Raw genomic sequence first — 18,126 nt, forward strand, 5'->3', positions numbered from 1 at the left:
AGTTATCTGATTGATATTCACGAGTAATCTAATCAGAAACTGATCAGAAGAGAAAGAGAGAGAGAGAGAGAGAGAGAGAGAGAGAAAGCCTGACCGCTTTCCCTTGACTCAAAAAGCACCGGCAGTTTCCCGACATCATGCGGGCAGAGAGTTTTTACTCTGTTGTACCAACTTCAACCTGCTGTTACTCCCAAAGTACTGAACAGATCTTAACGAGATACATTTATTTGGAAAGCAGAGATTATAAGCTTTTTAATGATAGTATTCACGATAGAAAATATTCAAGAGTTAAGCAATGACAGGTTTGGAAACTTAGATGAGCGTCTGCATGGGCAATTTTCACAGCACGGCCAGTGAGTGTCTGATATGTCTCATTTGACGGTGGCTATTGCTGCCTTTTTGTGAAACCATTTGCGAGAGTCTGCTTGGCGCGGGTGCTGGCCGGAGCACGCCCGAGAGTCTATCTGATGCATGAGCCAAGGCGCGCAGGTGTGATACTCTTGCACGAAATTAGTACAAAAATTAATATAGATATAAATATCTTATGCCAAATTATTATGGCATGTTATGAAAAGTAAAGAAAAAATCAGAGTCCTCGTCTCCAATTTACGAGTCCAAATGCAGTTAATACACGAGTCTGAGTCATCAGTGCTGAAGTCCAAGTTGAGTCACAAGTCCTTAAAGGGCATATTCTGGACCAATTTCATTTTTTTTTATACGAAAGTAAGTCCCTTTACACAGTCATACAGAAGGGTAATTTTGCACAAGGCCATCTGTCTACAGCAGAAAAAAAAATAACAAAACACGCCTGGAAAAATCCCAAGGGAGTCTGGAGCCAGATTCGTGACGTCACCTGCGGAAGCGCCAGCAGGCTGCGCGAGCTTTGCACGGTTTCAGTGCACAGCCTGTGTACACCAAGCACTCCCATTTCTCTCTCATTGTCCGGTCTTTTGGAATATGATGAGTACTAATCCCATCATGATTGGTGTTGCTGCACCCTCCTACGTTACATCTTAACCATTTTAATAATTACGTGATAACGTTGAAGAAATTTGCAGAAAACCACCAGGTCGTTTTCTCATAAACAAACCAGCGCTGACGTAGGATTCAGAAGGAGGCGTCCCGCACGTGACGTCACGAAAATCAATGTTTCCCGGGAAATCCAAATGCCGAGTTTTTTCAGAGGCGGACCAATTCGCCTCAAATGGCTTGATTTCAACTGAATTTTTCTGGTATTGCGCAAGGTAAAAAAATTGCAGAAAATGCAAAATGTGACAGATATTTGACCAAAGTTTAATATAAAATAGGAGAATTACACTGATCTTGCTCCTGAATTTACCTGGGATATGCACTTTAAGGCCCCCATCACACTTCTTCGGAATTAGCAGGAATCAAGCAGAACCAGCCGGAATGAAAAGTTTTTCAAAATCCGTGCCACATTCGGGTGGGAATTTCAAACTGACCAACATTCTTACAGCTTTGTAAGAATGCCGTTCGAATACTCAGAATGCGCTTCGAACCCACCTTGAATGGTTCTCGCACATTCCGGGTGTATTAGCTTTCGAATGCAGTTCAAATGTAGTTGGAACACAGTAGGAATATCTAGAATGCTGTTAGAATATTAAGAATGCCCTTCGAATGCTGTACGAGTGTGGCTCGATTGCTGCCCGAATACCACCTGAAGTCTGGTCGGAAGGTGCCTAGAATGCTGTACGAATTCACCTCAAATGCAGTCAGAACGCTCCCGGAATAGCCGCCGAATATGTTTCGAATGTCTAAGAATTCAAAGAGAATGCAGCTCGAATACTTAGAATGTACTTCGAATATCCCGGAATATACGAAGAGTTTTCATTCCGATGGCATTCCGGCTCATTCGAGGCACATTCGGGACACTCTGGCAGGATTTGAAGTGGCTTGGCGTTTCGATTTTTCCCTCGAACACGATCCGAATGTTTCGAATGCTGTTGCAATGCCGTAAGAATATTTAGAATGCAGTCAGAATGCACTTAGAATACACTTCGAATGCCGTTCGATATTTCTCCTCTTCGAATGCACCTCGAATGTTTTGAGCATGAGCAAAACATTCGGGCCGGCCACAAGAACGGGCCCGAATGTTTGGAATGCACTCAGAATTTTTAGAATGCACTTCGAATATCCCGGAATATACGAAGAATTTTCATTCCGACGGCATTCCGGCTCGTTCCGCCTCTAGCGTGACTACCCTATAAAATTGGGGCATGAGTCGGACTCGAGTCTTACAAGCCTGCTAGGTACACTAAGCCCATGTTTACATTAGACCGTATCAGTGGATCATCAGATTAACGTTTTTAAAACGATTAGTGTGCACACAGCAACACCAATACACGATTTGCGTGCACATAGCAACGCCAATACACGGATACGCTCGGCTCCGCAGGCATCCTGCGCTCCAAATCACTCCGCCCTGAACAGCGAGTGCCCTCTGGAGGGTGCGCACTCCGGCCCTGCGCAGCTCACAGAGCGCGCGAGTGAAGTGCACGAGCCACGATTCGGGACTGAGCTGCTGTGTGTGTGATCCCAGTGCATATCACTTACTACTTGCAAGTGGAAGGATGGCAAGCCTAAAGACAATCATAAGTACACAATGGGCAGTATTTGCATCAGTATTTGCAGTATTTTCATACTTTCATACTCTTTAATGAAAGGTGATACAAGGCGGAAGTCCGCGCCGTTTTTCAGCAGTCGCGTCACATGACCAACGCCAGCGAATCAGGAAGGTGGATGTCACAGTGACGTTGTCCAATGACGACGCCAGCTAGAGCTCAGCACAGCGTATTCTGAATGTTTACACAGCACCGGAGCTGACACGATCTGGATTGAATACGTGGACGCTGGCGGATTCCCGTTTCCCGGCGTTTCCAGGCGGTTTAATGTAAACAGACAGTGCATCCGCGAAGAAAACGAGACAGATACGGTCTAATGTAAACGTAGCCTAACTCTGTTAGATATACCCAGTCACATTCTGATTTGTCTTCCTTGTGACAGTTTGGTCAATAATTTTAACTGTTCAGTGACACAAATCATGGATGATATTGCACCCATAAAAACCAAGTTAATTTCTGGCAAAACAAAAGCACCTTGGAGGAATGTGGAAAAGGTGAGGGCACTAAAAAGAACCTGACGCAAATCTGAGCGCAAGTGGCATCTGGAAGACCAAACTGCAGGCTGGCTATACTATCTACAAGGACTTGCTCAGTAAATATATCAAAGAAATTTAAAAAAAAATCGAGACGGCATTACTTCTCTCAAATTAGGACTGAAAATCTGAATAATTCAATAATTTTGTTGAGTACAATTGATAAACTCGTTAATCCTCTGAGACTAACACCGGCCGAGCGTCACTCCTCGATTCAATGGAATGAATTTGCCTCATACGTTAAATATAAAATTTCCATTATCGGGAATAACACTGTGGCTTCCTTGACTGGTGGACGTGACTGCCCTTCCTATCCTCACTGTGATACTACCAACACTCTTTCCACCTTCAAACCTATTCATCATAGTGAACGACAAAAATAGTGCAGCAATTAAGTTCTTCAACATGTGTTCTTGACTTAATGCTTACAAAGTTGTTCAAAAAGGTTTTTTTCACCTGCTTGGTATATGATGTCTTTGACATTGTTCATACCTCCCTACTCTCTGGAGTCTTCCCCACATGCTATTATAACACCACTGTTAAAAAAAGAAAAGAAGTGTAATCTCGAGCCATTTGTTTCCATCTCAAACCTTCCATTCCTGGGAAAAATACTTGAAAAAGTTTTACACCAACAATTATATTCATCTGTCTAATATCAATTTGTTTGATGTTTACCAGTCTGATTTTAGAGTTAACCACAGTACAGAAACTGCCCTGATCAGAGTCGTTAATGATCTTAAAATTAGCTCAGATAACTATAAAGCCTCAAGCTTGCTGCATCGTGAGCTCAGTGCAGCCTTCGATACACTTGACCAGATAATTCTTCTCCAATAACGTGAACACTGTTTAGGCCTTTGAGGCACGGTTCTTAACTGGCTCCCTTATTATCTTATTGGAAGATCTTTCTGTTTCTGTTGGCAAGTTTAAATCTGACCTCTGAGATCACCAAGTAAAGGTCTCCTCACTGTACCGAGAATAAACACTAAATCAGCCTACAGTCATTATGGTCCCACTCTCTATAACTCTTGACCACAGGAACTGAGGTCTGCTAATAGAGTATCTTCTTTTAAAAGCAAACTAAAAACGCATCTCTTTGTGATGAGGTTTGAAGTGTGTACAGTGGTGCTTGAAAGTTTGTGACCCCTTTAGAATTTTCTATATTTCTGCATAAATATGACCTAAAACATAATCAGATTTTCACACAAGTCCTAAAAGTAGATAAAGAGAACCCAGTTAAACAAATGAGGCAAAAATATTATACTTGGTCATTTATTTATTGAGGAAAATGATCCAATATTACATATCTGTGAGTGGCAAAAGTATGTGAACCTCTAGGATTAGCAGTTAATTTGAAGGTGAAATTAGAGTCAGGTGTTTTCAATCAATGGGATGGCAATCAGGTGTGAGTGGGCACCCTGTTTTATTTAAAGAACAGGGATCTATCAAAGTCTGATCTTCACAACACATGTTTGTGGAAGTGTATCATGGCACGAACAAAGGAGATTTCTGAGGACCTCAGAAAAAGCGTTGTTGATGCTCATCAGGCTGGAAAAGGTTACAAAACCATCTCTAAAGAGTTTGGACTCCACCAATCCACAGTCAGACAGACTGTGTACAAATGGAGGAAATTCAAGACCATTGTTACCCTCCCCAGGAGTGGTCGACTAACAAAGATCACTCCAAGAACAAGGCGTGTAATAGTCGTCAAGGTCACAAAGGACCCCAGGGTAACTTCTAAGCAACTGAAGGCCTCTCTCACATCGGCTAATGTTAATGTTCATGAGTCCACCATCAGGAGAACACTGAACAACAATGGTGTGCATGGCAGGGTTGCAAGAAGAAAGCCCCTGCTCTCCAAAAAGAACATTGCTGCTCGTCTGCAGTTTGCTAAAGATCACGTGGACTAGCCAGAAGGCTATTGGAAAAATGTTTTGTGGACGGATGAGACCAAAATAGAACTTTTTGGTTTAAATGAGAAGCGTTATGTTTGGAGAAAGGAAAACACTGCATTCCAGCATAAGAACCTTATCCCATCTGTGAAACATGGTGGTGGTAGTATCATGGTTTGGGCCTTGTAGTGAAAATTCATTATGTCTGATAATTATAACTATTCTTTTAAGTTCGTTTCTTAAGACACGTATTTTTAAGTATGTTACCTCGCTTGTTGACAGTTTCGGCGAACACTTCCGCCTTCTTCAAAACAGTCACGGTGACTGTTTTGAAGAAGGCGGAAGTGTTCGCCGAAACTGTCAACAAGCGAGGTAACATACTTAAAAATACGTGTCTTAAGAAACGAACTTAAAAGAATGGTTTGGGCCTGTTTTGCTGCATCTGGGCCAGGACGGCTTGCCATCACTGATGGAACAATGAATTCTGAATTATACCAGCGAATTCTAAAGGAAAATGTCAGGACATCTGCCCATGAACTGAATCTCAAGAGAAGGTGGGTCATGCAGCAAGACAACGATCCTAAGCACACAAGTCGTTCTACCAAAGAATGGTTAAAGAAGAATAAAGTTAATGTTTTGGAATGGCCAAGTCAAAGTCCTGACCTTAATCCAATGGAAATGTTGCGGAAGGACCTGAAGTGAGCAGTTCATGTGAGGAAACCCACCAACACCCCAGAGTTGAAGCTGTTCTGTACGGAGGAATGGGCTAAAATTCCTCCAAGCCGGTGTGCAGGACTGATCAACAGTTACCGCAAACGTTTAGTTGCAGTTATTGCTGCACACCAGATACTGAAAGCAAAGGTTCACATACTTTTGCCACTCACAGATATGTAATATTGGATCATTTTCCTCAATAAATAAATGACCAAGTATAATATTTTTGTCTCATTTGTTTAACTGGGTTCTCTTTATCTACTTTTAGGACTTGTGTGAAAATCTGATGATGTTTTAGGTCATATTTATGCAGAAATATAGAAAATTCTAAAGGGTTCACAAACTTTCAAGCACCACTGTAATTTTATAACAGTATTATTGTAATTATCCCATTTCCCCTTTTACGTCATGCTCTCTTATCTTTTATAGTTTTATCTGATCTTATTATCATTATTTGTTCTTACTGTCAGTAACAGTATTGAAAACCTGAGTTTGGATCAGCCTCCAAACATAGCCACTCTACACCTCCCAAGAGCCACAGTGCCCCCCATCACCAGAATTCTAATCACGTCACCTTTTCCAATTACCCCGCAATCACTGTCTCTACTTAAGCCCAGCTCTCATATGCTGACTTCGCGAAGTATTGCTCTGTGTCCCATACCTGAATTTACCAAGCCATTTAGTGACTGACTGACTGACTTTCTGCTAAAGACCTCAGTTCCTGTTTTCTTCTGACTTGGTCTTCTCGTCTGCCCTGCACTGCACTGCTCACCGACTGATCGACCCACACCTGTTTCCTGACTACGCTTCCTGATTCAAACTGCTTGATCTGCAGTTTGCACTGCACCTGCTCTCCCCTGCGTTTGCATCCGTAAGTGCCTGCGATCTGACACTTACCTTATTTTTTAGGTTTTCTTCTAAAACAAGGCTTCAGAAAAAGCCTACATACTGTACATTTCTGTGATTTATGTTAAAGGCTCTAATTGCAAAGTTGAACTCTGGGCAAAATGTTCCATTTCTATTGCTGTTGGAGTTTCGACATGTTGCGCTGCTGCACACACTGTGTATCCTGTGTGTAAATGTTTTGCCGAGATAAAACACATCCTGCATTTTACGATTCTGGAGATCGCCGAAGCAAGCGAGCAACAATATCATGTGACCACTGTGGGGCGTCTTTGACCTACTTTTAACCAAAACAAGTCGGCGTAGGCAAACATGGTGGACTCCGCTCTCGGCTAAAAGCCAGCGGAAAAGGAAAGGAAAGCCTGCCTCGTGAGTGCAACTGCAAGATAGAGCAAGATTAGATGACATCATTTTTCTGGACAGATAACTAAATCACTCTAGCTAGCGCTTAGCTACCTTAGCCTTAGAATGCATGGGCTCGACTCCACAGTAGCGAGTATGGAGTTAGACATCTAATGTCTAACTATATAATGTCTAACTATATAAAACTATAAAATCTCATTCATTCATCTCATTATCTCTAGCCGCTTTATCCTTCTACAGGGTCGCAGGCAAGCTGGAGCCTATCCCAGCTGACTACGGGCGAAAGGCGGGGTACACCCTGGACAAGTCGCCAGGTCATCACAGGGCTGACACATAGACACAGACAACCATTCACACTCACATTCACACCTACGGTCAATTTAGAGTCACCAGTTAACCTAACCTGCATGTCTTTGGACTGTGGGGGAAACCGGAGCACCCGGAGGAAACCCACGCGGACACGGGGAGAACATGCAAACTCCGCACAGAAAGGCCCTCGCCGGCCCCGGGGCTCGAACCCAGGACCTTCTTGCTGTGAGGCGACAGCGCTAACCACTACACCACCGTGCCACCCTACTATAAAATCTATAAAACTATAAAACTATAAATATATAAACTATAAATCTATAAAATCTATAAAACTATATAAAATCTAATGTCTAACTATATAATAGCTTTCATCTTACAGAGAAAGAAACGAGAACACAAACACAGGAACAGAGAAAAGATCGATTCGTCTTTTGTTTCACGGATCTATTCGCGAATGTCAACCACAAATTACATCCCTGCGACTCAAAACTCTACGAGGTCGATGCAGAGTCACGATGTTTTCCGCGGGTTGCCATCTAGGTGGGATGCAGTTCCATAGTTATGCTAATTGGTTAAAACTCCTCGTATTTGGCTGTTTCTGTTTGCCTCGAGAGGGAGGAAAACGGTCCCAAAACGGAGAAAAGCGACCCTCAGGACATGAAAATGATCACATTTCGTCCTACATGATATTGTTTTTGCAGGACATAGGAAAATGCCATGCACAATACAAAAAAAAAAAAAATTTCATTTCAGATGACTTGAGTCAGCAGCTTTAAGTTATGTCAACAACAACAACAAAAAAAAACCCCCTCCACCCTCTATTTTTGCCCTCAGGTGGTGGAGTGGCAGTCAGCCTTGTGTGCAGTGCTCGGGTCACTTCTATGATGTGTTCAGAAAAAAATACAGTTCCCAAAGTCCCAATTCCAGTTAGACTTTCAGGAGATTTTTTTTTTGTTTTTAAATGGTTTCCGAATGTGTGATAGATGTAACTCACAATCTGTAATGCCAGCAGCCAAACAGAAAGCATGTGCACTCCTTAAGCATTCCAGGTGTGTGCATATTTTATTTACGCTGTTAACAAAAGACTTTGGCACAAAGTCGTTACAGAAATCCAGAAGCAGATTAGATCCTTATCGTGCAAGACGGTGGTGACAGTGGCATGGAAAAACTGCCTGAGACGAGAGTTTGTGAGATTTCTGGGGAGTCATAGCTAGACACAAAGGGATGTGAAACACGGAGTAAGAAAATTATGTAAAAAATAAATAAATAAATAATAAAATACATAAACAATTTCATTTTTTTTTTTTAAATATGAAAGTATGTCCCTTTACACACTCATCCAGAAGGGTAATTTTTGCACAAGGCCATCTGTCTACAGCAGAAAAAAATAAAATAACAAAACACGTCTGGAAAAATCCCAACGGAGTCTGGAGCCAAATTCATGACGTTATCTATCTGCGGAAGCGCCAGCAGGCTGCGAGAGCTTTGCATGGTTTCAGTGCGCAGCCTGTGTAGACCAAGCGCTCCCATTTCTCTCTCATTGTCCGGTCTTTTGGGAAACGATGAGTACTAATCCCATCATGATTGGTGTTGCTACACCCTCCTACGATACATCTGTTAACCGTTTTAATAATTACGCGATAACGTTGAAGAAATTTGCAGAAAACCACCAGGTCGTTTTCTCATAAACAAACCAGCGCTGACGTAGGATTCAGAGGGAGGCGTCCCGCACGCGACGTCACGAAAGTCAATGTTTCCCGGGAAATCCAAATGCCAAGTTTTTTCAGAGGCGGACCAATTCGCCCCAAATGGCTCGATTTCAACTGAATTTTTCTGGTATTGCGCAAGGTAAAAAAATTGCAGAGAACGCAGAATGTTACAGATATTTGACCAAAGTTTAATATAAAATAAGAGAATTACAGTGATCTTGCTCCTGAATTTACCCGGGATATGCACTTTAAAGAAGTCAATGGTGAAGTAATGGTCCAATCATACACAGTAACAGATGAAGCCTGGTAATGGAATGAAGTACATGTGATATAGTATTGTAGGACGTGATACATTACTGTAGAAGGTCATGGAGTATTATATAGTATTGTAAAATATCATACAGTATTGTAAAAGGTGATATAGTATTGTAGAATATCATAGTATTCGGTACCTGCAGTACGATGAAAATAGCAGAAGGATTGTTTCACTGCTAGTGCAATTAGCTAAACCTGGTTAACTTCATATTAGCACCACTTCCCAAATGTCCAGTTAATCAGCAAACGAATTATACCCACAGACAGTTTCAGAAAATCCCTTTCCATTGATATTAATTTTATTGAGAGATATCAATTCAACAACTATATTTAATCAACCTAAAAGATGGCTAGTTGTCACCTCGCAGTTGCCATACGCTCAGCAAACAATGCGTGGTCATTCCAGTGGCACTTGGAAACGAACACCGTGACAAAAGTTCAGTGCTCAGTCTTGTAATGATAGCATCTTGAATTATTTTTTCCCCTGGTTTTGACCGTGTTTGTGTTTTTGGACTGGGAGTATTGTATTACCGCTGATATCCTGTCTGTGCCTCACTGCCTGTTATTCGACTCTGCCTTTATCTCCGTTTTGAATCTGTTTGCGAGCGTGCTTTCAATAAAACTCTTTCTGCACTTACATCCATCCTGGGTGCGATTTGCTGGGGGGGATGGTGGGGATCATCCCCCCCTCTGGTTTTTATCTCTGCTGAAAAAAAATCCTCGGGGACAACCCCGTCAATAAAACAAACAAACAAAAAAAAAAGTTGACATGACAGGCATGTTGTGACACAGTTTTCTATGGTCTACATTGCACTCACTTTCAAAATGACCCGAAGTGGCAGCTTTGATGTTCACGAACGTCCCCAGCAAATAGATACATTGTAGATAATAACAATATCTTTGCGTTCTCATAGAATGCAAAGATATTGTTATTATCTACAATGTATCAATGTATCTGCAGGGATGCAAACATCGCGCCTTTTGGCGGATGCCGCCTTTTTCACGGCCGATTTTTTTTTTTTTTGGGGGGGGGGGCGCGCGTTGGAGTGTCTGATTATAATTTCAAAGTAAATTCTGTATTAAAATTACTACATAAGCAAATCCGTTACAGTCCATGAAACAGGAAGTATAAGGATGAGAAAAAAACAGTTTAAATCGGAAAGCTGGGCACAATGTGAACTGCGCCATCAGAGCAAACTGTTCATTTAGTATTCATGTATTTTAGTGATTTTCGAGTCACTGTCCATTTAATCCGGAGGGAGAGAAACATCACAGCAACGCGACAAGCAATGCGAACTTTGTTGTGTTAGTGTTCGTGTATTTAGTCAGAGAGATAGGAAGATGAATTTACTATCTCTGGTTTAGTGTTCGTTTTCATTTAGTGTTATTCATTTGATATCATCGGATGTTATTGAGCTGTTACCCTATTGTTACCTTAATTTTGTGACGTTTCATGATTAAAAAAAAAAACATTCCCCCTTCTGTTTTTTTGACAAATCGCACCCTGCATCCATCTATCGCCTTTTTGCATGGGACTGTCATGAATATTTTCCATAAACTGTGTGAGTAAATAATCCCATGTGATTTTTTTAAAAGCAAATTAAAAGTAAGCCCTGGACAAAAACCCATCTATCTTATGCAAATAAAGATACAAATTTCGTTGTCCGGTGATCAAGTGTTTATAACTGATGTTGCCTTGCACTTATGGTCGGGTTCCCTGTGGTGGTACGTGTTCGTCGTACGGTCAAAGCCATCAAAAATCAGGCCGAGGCGTATCTATAAGTATGGGGCGCTGTGCGCTTTGCGTATGGGGAGCGCTACGATAAATACATTTTTAGGCTACGTTCACACTGCAGGCTGAAGTGACTCAAATCCGATCTTTTCGCCCATATGTGACCTGTATCCGATCTTTTATTGACAATATGAACGACACAGATCCGATTTTTTCAAATCCGACCCAGGCCGTTTGGATATGTGGTCCTAATTCCGATTCCTATCCGCTCTTTTCATATGCGACTTCAGTCTGAACCGCCAGGTCGCATTCATCCGACTTACACGTCATCAACAAGCCACAAACGTCACTATTCTGCGCTGAAGTAGGCGGCGGGTCTCTCAAAAAAAGTTACAACAACATGGCGCATAATCACGGGCGCAGATAGAGGGTGGGACTCGTCCCACCCAGATTTAAATTCACCTCGTTCGGTCCCCCCCACTTATAGGGAGGAAAAAACGTCTATGCTGTCTTTCTTTGCATAAGGCAAACCTCACGGAAAAATCAAAAGACTAATTACCATTCGGTTTATTGAGGTGCACGGCAGTGTATACATAGTTGCAACAATTCACATAAAACAAAACAAAGACTGATATTCGGTTGGTTGAGCTGCGCAGACTGCACAGGTTGCGAGCTCGAGCTTGGTTGCTATGGTAACCCACAACAAGTTTGACAGGCATATCGGGGTTGGGGTTGGTTTGCTGGCAGCTTTGTCCCTCCCAGTTCAAAAAACGTATCTGCGCCCCTGCGCATGACATCAATGCGAGGGACGCTTCGGGCTGTGAAGGTTCTGAATCTTCTCAATGGAAGGACGCAGAGGTTAGGGAGCTGATTTCCATTTGGGGGGATGCAGCTATTCAAGCTAGATTGGATGGGTCATACCGCAACCGGGCGGTTTTACTTCCGTAAACACTGGCCATGCTCACTGCGTGTGATGTCGTCGTATCCTGCAATGCGCATGCGGAACACTTTTAGGTCGCTTTTCGTTCATACTGAGGATCACATACAAGTCGCATATATTTGTTAATGTGAACGACCTCACAAAAAAATCGGATTTCACAAAAAAATCGGAATTGAGCATTAAGCCTTGCAGTGTGAACGTAGCGTTTTAGCCAAGCTATGTAAAGTCCACATTTTGGTTATTTTTGTGAACTTTTTTTCCATTTGGAAAAACTGACTCAGAAGGGTTTTTGACTCAAAATATTTTCTAAAGCTTTAATCCTATGTGGCTGAAAAAAAAATAGGCTTGAACTGCTTATCGATGTGCACCAAGACAATCAATTTAAAAGCTGAAAATTACTTAGTTAAGAAATCAATGACCTCTGAAAATCCTACAAGAACCAGTTTTTTCTGTTTCCGAAAGAGACGAAAAAAGAGATGCTTTGTGCACCATTAAAAGCCCTTGCATTTGTTTATTATTCAAGATAGAGGCACAAAATTGCTAGGAGTCCACACTGGCAGGAGGTAATATCGCTAAAAAAGCTATTAAATGCATGTGCAACCTTTACTTTTGCAGATCTGGAGTCACAAGCTGTGAATTTTCAGTTCTGATGGCCGCCGAATTTTGGGGGAACCCCTAAACCCCGTATCTCAAAAACTGTTAGAGAAAATGGATTGAAAATGTCTGTTTATTTATTTGCCTTCTTGGTAAGTGAAAAATATTGCTTCTAACACCATTTTAAAATAGTGACTGCCTGCGTCTAATAGTATTGTAGAATATCATATAGTATTATATTATATGGAAACTAGTGTTTTACTGGGAAATGTGCCACTCGTATTTCATATGAGCTACATCTGGGACATGGACAACCAAAACCGTGACATAAATCTCTTTATTTTTTTCGCGGTCCGGTTTCCATCAAATCCAGTGCTCTGATTGGCTGGCGAGCGGGTCCGTATCCTATGATATGGACCCCGGTTACAGACCCCGGTTACGGACCTCTGGCGACTCGCTCGTTCACAACAACAACAAACATAGTAGCAATTTTTGTCAACATTTATTTTCGCATTTCTCAGTATAATAGCATTAATTTTACATCATGGATAGCGATAACAACAGTGTTCATAGCGAAAACAAGTTTTACTACCCTGAGGAAGACAAAATAAAAGTAAACATTTCAGGAGAAAGCTAAAAACCTGTAACTTGCTAACGCCAAGCAAAAACATGGCTGAATCCTGAATGACTCCTATTTGTATAAATAGGGGACTACACAGGCGGCAAAATGTAGTTTTTTTCTTGCCATGGAAGTGCACTTGTATACCGAGGAGGAAGCAATTTGCATTACAGCCGCGAATGAGGATTCAAAATGGCGGCTTGGCTCGGTTTTCCCTTTCGGGCGCTCTCATTTTCTGTTAGAATTTGGTAAAGAAAATAATAAATATATTATTTACCAGCTTAAGGTCGGTCCGTATGATGAAATACCGTGACCTCGGCCCTGAATACTGACCTCGGCCCAGAGGACCTCGCTCAGTACTTTCAAGACCTCGGTCACGGTATTTCACCATACGGACCTCCCAGCTGGCAAATAACATATATATATATATATGTGTGTGTGTGTGTGTGTGTGTGTGTGTGTGTGTGTGTGTGTGTGTGTGTGCGCGCGTGTGTATATATGTCACGAAATACATTGCGGCTATGAGTGACACATTTCCCAATATTTCACTGCGATGACGTCACTCCCAATGTTTTCCCGCTGACTTGATGCATGTTGTCAAAATAGTGAACCAGCTCAAAATTAAAATTCTTTTGATTAACTTGCTTTTTTTTGTGGAAGTGTCCATATAATATAAAGAACATTACACAATTGCGCGACGATATGACGTTTATCTTCTTGTGCTGAAAATATTTTCACTAGTTCACTTCACTCTGCCCTTGTTCACCACTTGAAGATAAACTTCATATCTTTACGCCTCCATGTAATATTCTCTACGTCGGATTTGATTTAGTATTGTAAAATATACAGTATTGTAAAATGTGATAAGGTATTGTAGGGCGCGATACACTATTGTAGAACGTGATATTGTAGAATGTGATATAGTATTGTGGGGTGTGATAAAGTAATGTAGGATGTGATACAATATTATAGAATGTGATATTGTAAAATGTGATAAAGTATTGTAGGGTGTGACAGTATTGTAGGCTGTGATGCAGTATTGTCGAATGTGATATATTATAAATTGTGATAGTATTGTAGAATGTGATACAGTATTGTAGGATGCGGTATTGTATTATAGGGTGTGATAAAGTATTGTGGGATGTGGTACAATATTACAATATTGTAGACTGATACAGTATTGTTGGATGTGATATAATACTGCAAAATGTGATATAGTATTGTCGGACGACATACAGTACTGCGTGATACAGTATTGTAGGATATGATATAATGTAGGATGTGATACAGTATTGTAGGATGTGATATTGTAGGATGCGATAGTATTGTCGGATCTTATCTCATCTCATTATCTCTAGCCGCTTTATCCTGTTCTACAGGGTCGCAGGCAAGCTGGAGCCTATCCCAGCTGACTACGGGCGAAAGGCGGGGTACACCCTGGACAAGTCGCCAGGTCATCACAGGGCTGACACATAGACAACCATTCACACTCACATTCACACCTACGGTCAATTTAGAGTCACCAGTTAACCTAACCTGCATGTCTTTGGACTGTGGGGGAAACCGGAGCACCCGGAGGAAACCCACGCGGACACGGGGAGAACATGCAAACTCCGCACAGAAAGGCCCTCGCCGGCCATGGGGCTCGAACCCGGACCTTCTTGCTGTGAGGCGACAGCGCTAACCACTACACCACCGTGCCGCCCAGTATTGTCGGATGTTATACAGAATTGTAGGATATGATAAAGTATTGTAGGATGTGATATTGCAGAATGTTATACAGTACTGTAGGATGTTATATTGTAGAATGTTATACAGAATTGTAGGATGTAATAAAGTATTTTAGGATGTGATATTGTAGGCTGTTATACAGAATTGTAGGATATGATAAAGTATTTTAGAATGTGATATTGTAGAATTGTTGTACAGTATTTACAACAATATTTATTTTTGTAATTATATATTTATATGGATAATCAAGAAGTGTATATATGGTATATATTTTTATAGGTGTATTAATGTAGTTTGGATTTCGGGGTAGTTAAAAAGGGGTGGGAAATTAAAAAAGTATTGTACTTCTTCCCACTCCTTTTTCGAACAATGTGCGGTGTATTGTAATGTATTAGCTCTTTATGTTATTTTATTTATTCTTTTTTTGTCACTTTTTTCATTTTCTTTCTTTTGTATGTACAAATAGTTACATACATTTTTATACATGTTCGAAATAAATAAATTCATTCATTCATTCATTCATTCATTATTGTAGTATGTGATATTGTAGAATGCTATACAGTATTGCAGGATATGATATTGTAGAATGCTATAGAGTATTGTAGGATATGATAAAGTATTTTAGGATGTGATATTGTAGAATTGTTGTACAGTATTGTAGGGTGTGATATTGTAGGATGTTATACAGAAATGCAGGATATAATAAAGTATTTTAGGATGTGATATTGTAGGATGTTATACAGAATTGTAGGATATAATAAAGTATTTTAGAATGTGATATTGTAGAATTGTTGTACAGTATTTTAGGATGTGATATTGTAGGATGTTACACAGAAATGTAGGATATAATAAAGCATTTTAGGATGTGATATTGTAGGATGTTATACAGAATTGTAGGATATAATAAAGTATTTTAGAATGTGATATTGTAGAATTGTTGTACAGTATTGTAGGATGTTATACAGAATTGTAGGATATGATAAAGTATTGTAGGATGTGATATTGCAGAATGTTATACAGTACTGTAGGATGTTATATTGTAGAATGTTATACAGAATTGTAGGATGTAATAAAGTATTTTAGGATGTGATATTGTAGGATGTTATACAGAATTGTAGGATATGATAAAGTATTTTAGAATGTGATATTGTAGAATTGTTGTACAGTATTGTAGGATGTGATATTGTAGAATGCTATACAGTATTGCAGGATATGATATTGTAGAATGCTATAGAGTATTGTAGGATATGATAAAGTATTTTAGGATGTGATATTGTAGAATTGTTGTACAGTATTGTAGGATGTGATATTGTAGGATGTTATACAGAAATGTAGGATATAATAAAGTATTTTAGGATGTGATATTGTAGGATGTTATACAGAATTGTAGGATATAATAAAGTATTTTAGAATGTGATATTGTAGAATTGTTGTACAGTATTGTAGGATATGATAAAGTATTTTAGGATGTGATATTGTAGGATGTTATACAGTATTGTACGATGTGATATTGTAGAATGCTATAGAGTATTGTAGGATATGATAAAGTATTTTAGGATGTGATATTGTAGAATTGTTGTACAGTATTGTAGGATGTGATATTGTAGGATGTTATACAGAAATGTAGGATATAATAAAGTATTTTAGGATGTGATATTGTAGGATGTTATACAGAATTGTAGGCTATAATAAAGTATTTTAGAATGTGATATTGTAGAATTGTTGTACAGTATTGTAGGATGTGATATTGTAGAATGCTATACAGTATTGTAGGATATGATAAAGTATTTTAGGATGTGATATTGTAGGATGTTATACAGTATTGTACAATGTGATATTGTAGAATGCTATAGAGTATTGTAGGATATGATAAAGTATTTTAGGATGTGATATTGTAGAATTGTTGTACAGTATTGTAGGATGTGATATTGTAGGATGTTATACAGAAATGTAGGATATAATAAAGTATTTTAGGATGTGATATTGTAGGATGTTATACAGAATTGTAGGATATAATAAAGTATTTTAGAATGTGATATTGTAGAATTGTTGTACAGTATTGTAGGATGTGATATTGTAGAATGCTATACAGTATTGTAGGATATGATAAAGTATTTTAGGATGTGATATTGTAGGATGTTATACAGTATTGTACGATGTGATATTGTAGAATGCTATAGAGTATTGTAGGATATGATAAAGTATTTTAGGATGTGATATTGTAGGATGTTATACAAAATTGTAGGATGTGATAAAGTCTTGTAATATGTGATATTGTAGGATGTGATCTAAGTATTGTAGGATATGATATTGTATGATGTGATAAAGAATTGTAGGATGTGATAAATATTACAGTATTGCAGAGCACCACCTAGTATGATAGAATATCATAAAGTATTGAAGAATGTCAGACAGTATTGCATGTCAGCGTGTGCATTATGTCCAGAGCAAAGAATACCCACCTTTGAGACATTATCTTGTAGGCATCAGGGAGGTAGCAGTTGATATTTTCCATCTGGAAGGGGTCGGCATCGCAGATCTTGTCATCTGTGCGCCCATAATTAGCGCTCTCGATCATGATGACATCACTTCCTGGACAGCGCAAGTCAATTGGGTAGCCCTCGCAGGACAGCTCCCGCCTGACCAAACCAAACGGCAGTGCTGCACGACTGAAGCCTGTGGAGGAGGGGAAGAGAAAAAGCAGAGAGGATAAATCAAAGACAGAAATATAACTACTCTGACAAGAAGTATCAAGGGGAAAATAGGGTGGAGGGGGGAAACACACTGGACATTATTTCAAAGGCTGCCAAGCTGACGCTAAGAAGAATGGGATGTTCCGAGCGACAGGAGACATGGTGTCAGTTTGTGGGAAATACATCACCAATGTGAAGCCAAAGTAAACAAATCAATATTTCATATCTATGGTAATTAATAAATACACAAATACACTTGATAGTATACAAGCACTGTGGCACTGTTTTATATATATATATATAAAATGTAGATGTAGACTGTATAGATAAATCAAATATATTTTACAATAATTTAGGGCTTTAAAAGGATTTAGCCAAAAAGCATCAAAAACATGAATGGCTAGCTCTGACAGTATGACAGTAGACATGTGCATGGCTGA

The 18,126-nt window shown here is 39.9% G+C and overlaps 1 protein-coding gene across 9 annotated transcripts in view; it reads right to left on the bottom strand.

The window, feature by feature from the left end:
• The window catches only part of adgrl2a (adhesion G protein-coupled receptor L2a), a 244,320-nt gene that overhangs the window by 125,586 nt on the left and 100,608 nt on the right, over nt 1–18,126 (bottom strand). For all 9 annotated transcript variants that reach the window (XM_060941582.1, XM_060941576.1, XM_060941575.1 and 6 more), the window contains exon 3: nt 17,456–17,669. In XM_060941582.1, the coding sequence (XP_060797565.1) occupies nt 17,456–17,669 (214 nt within the window). The remainder of the gene's footprint in view (nt 1–17,455; nt 17,670–18,126) is intronic.

Source organism: Neoarius graeffei, chromosome 15, assembly GCF_027579695.1.
Source record: "Neoarius graeffei isolate fNeoGra1 chromosome 15, fNeoGra1.pri, whole genome shotgun sequence".
Taxonomy (NCBI): domain Eukaryota; kingdom Metazoa; phylum Chordata; class Actinopteri; order Siluriformes; family Ariidae; genus Neoarius; species Neoarius graeffei.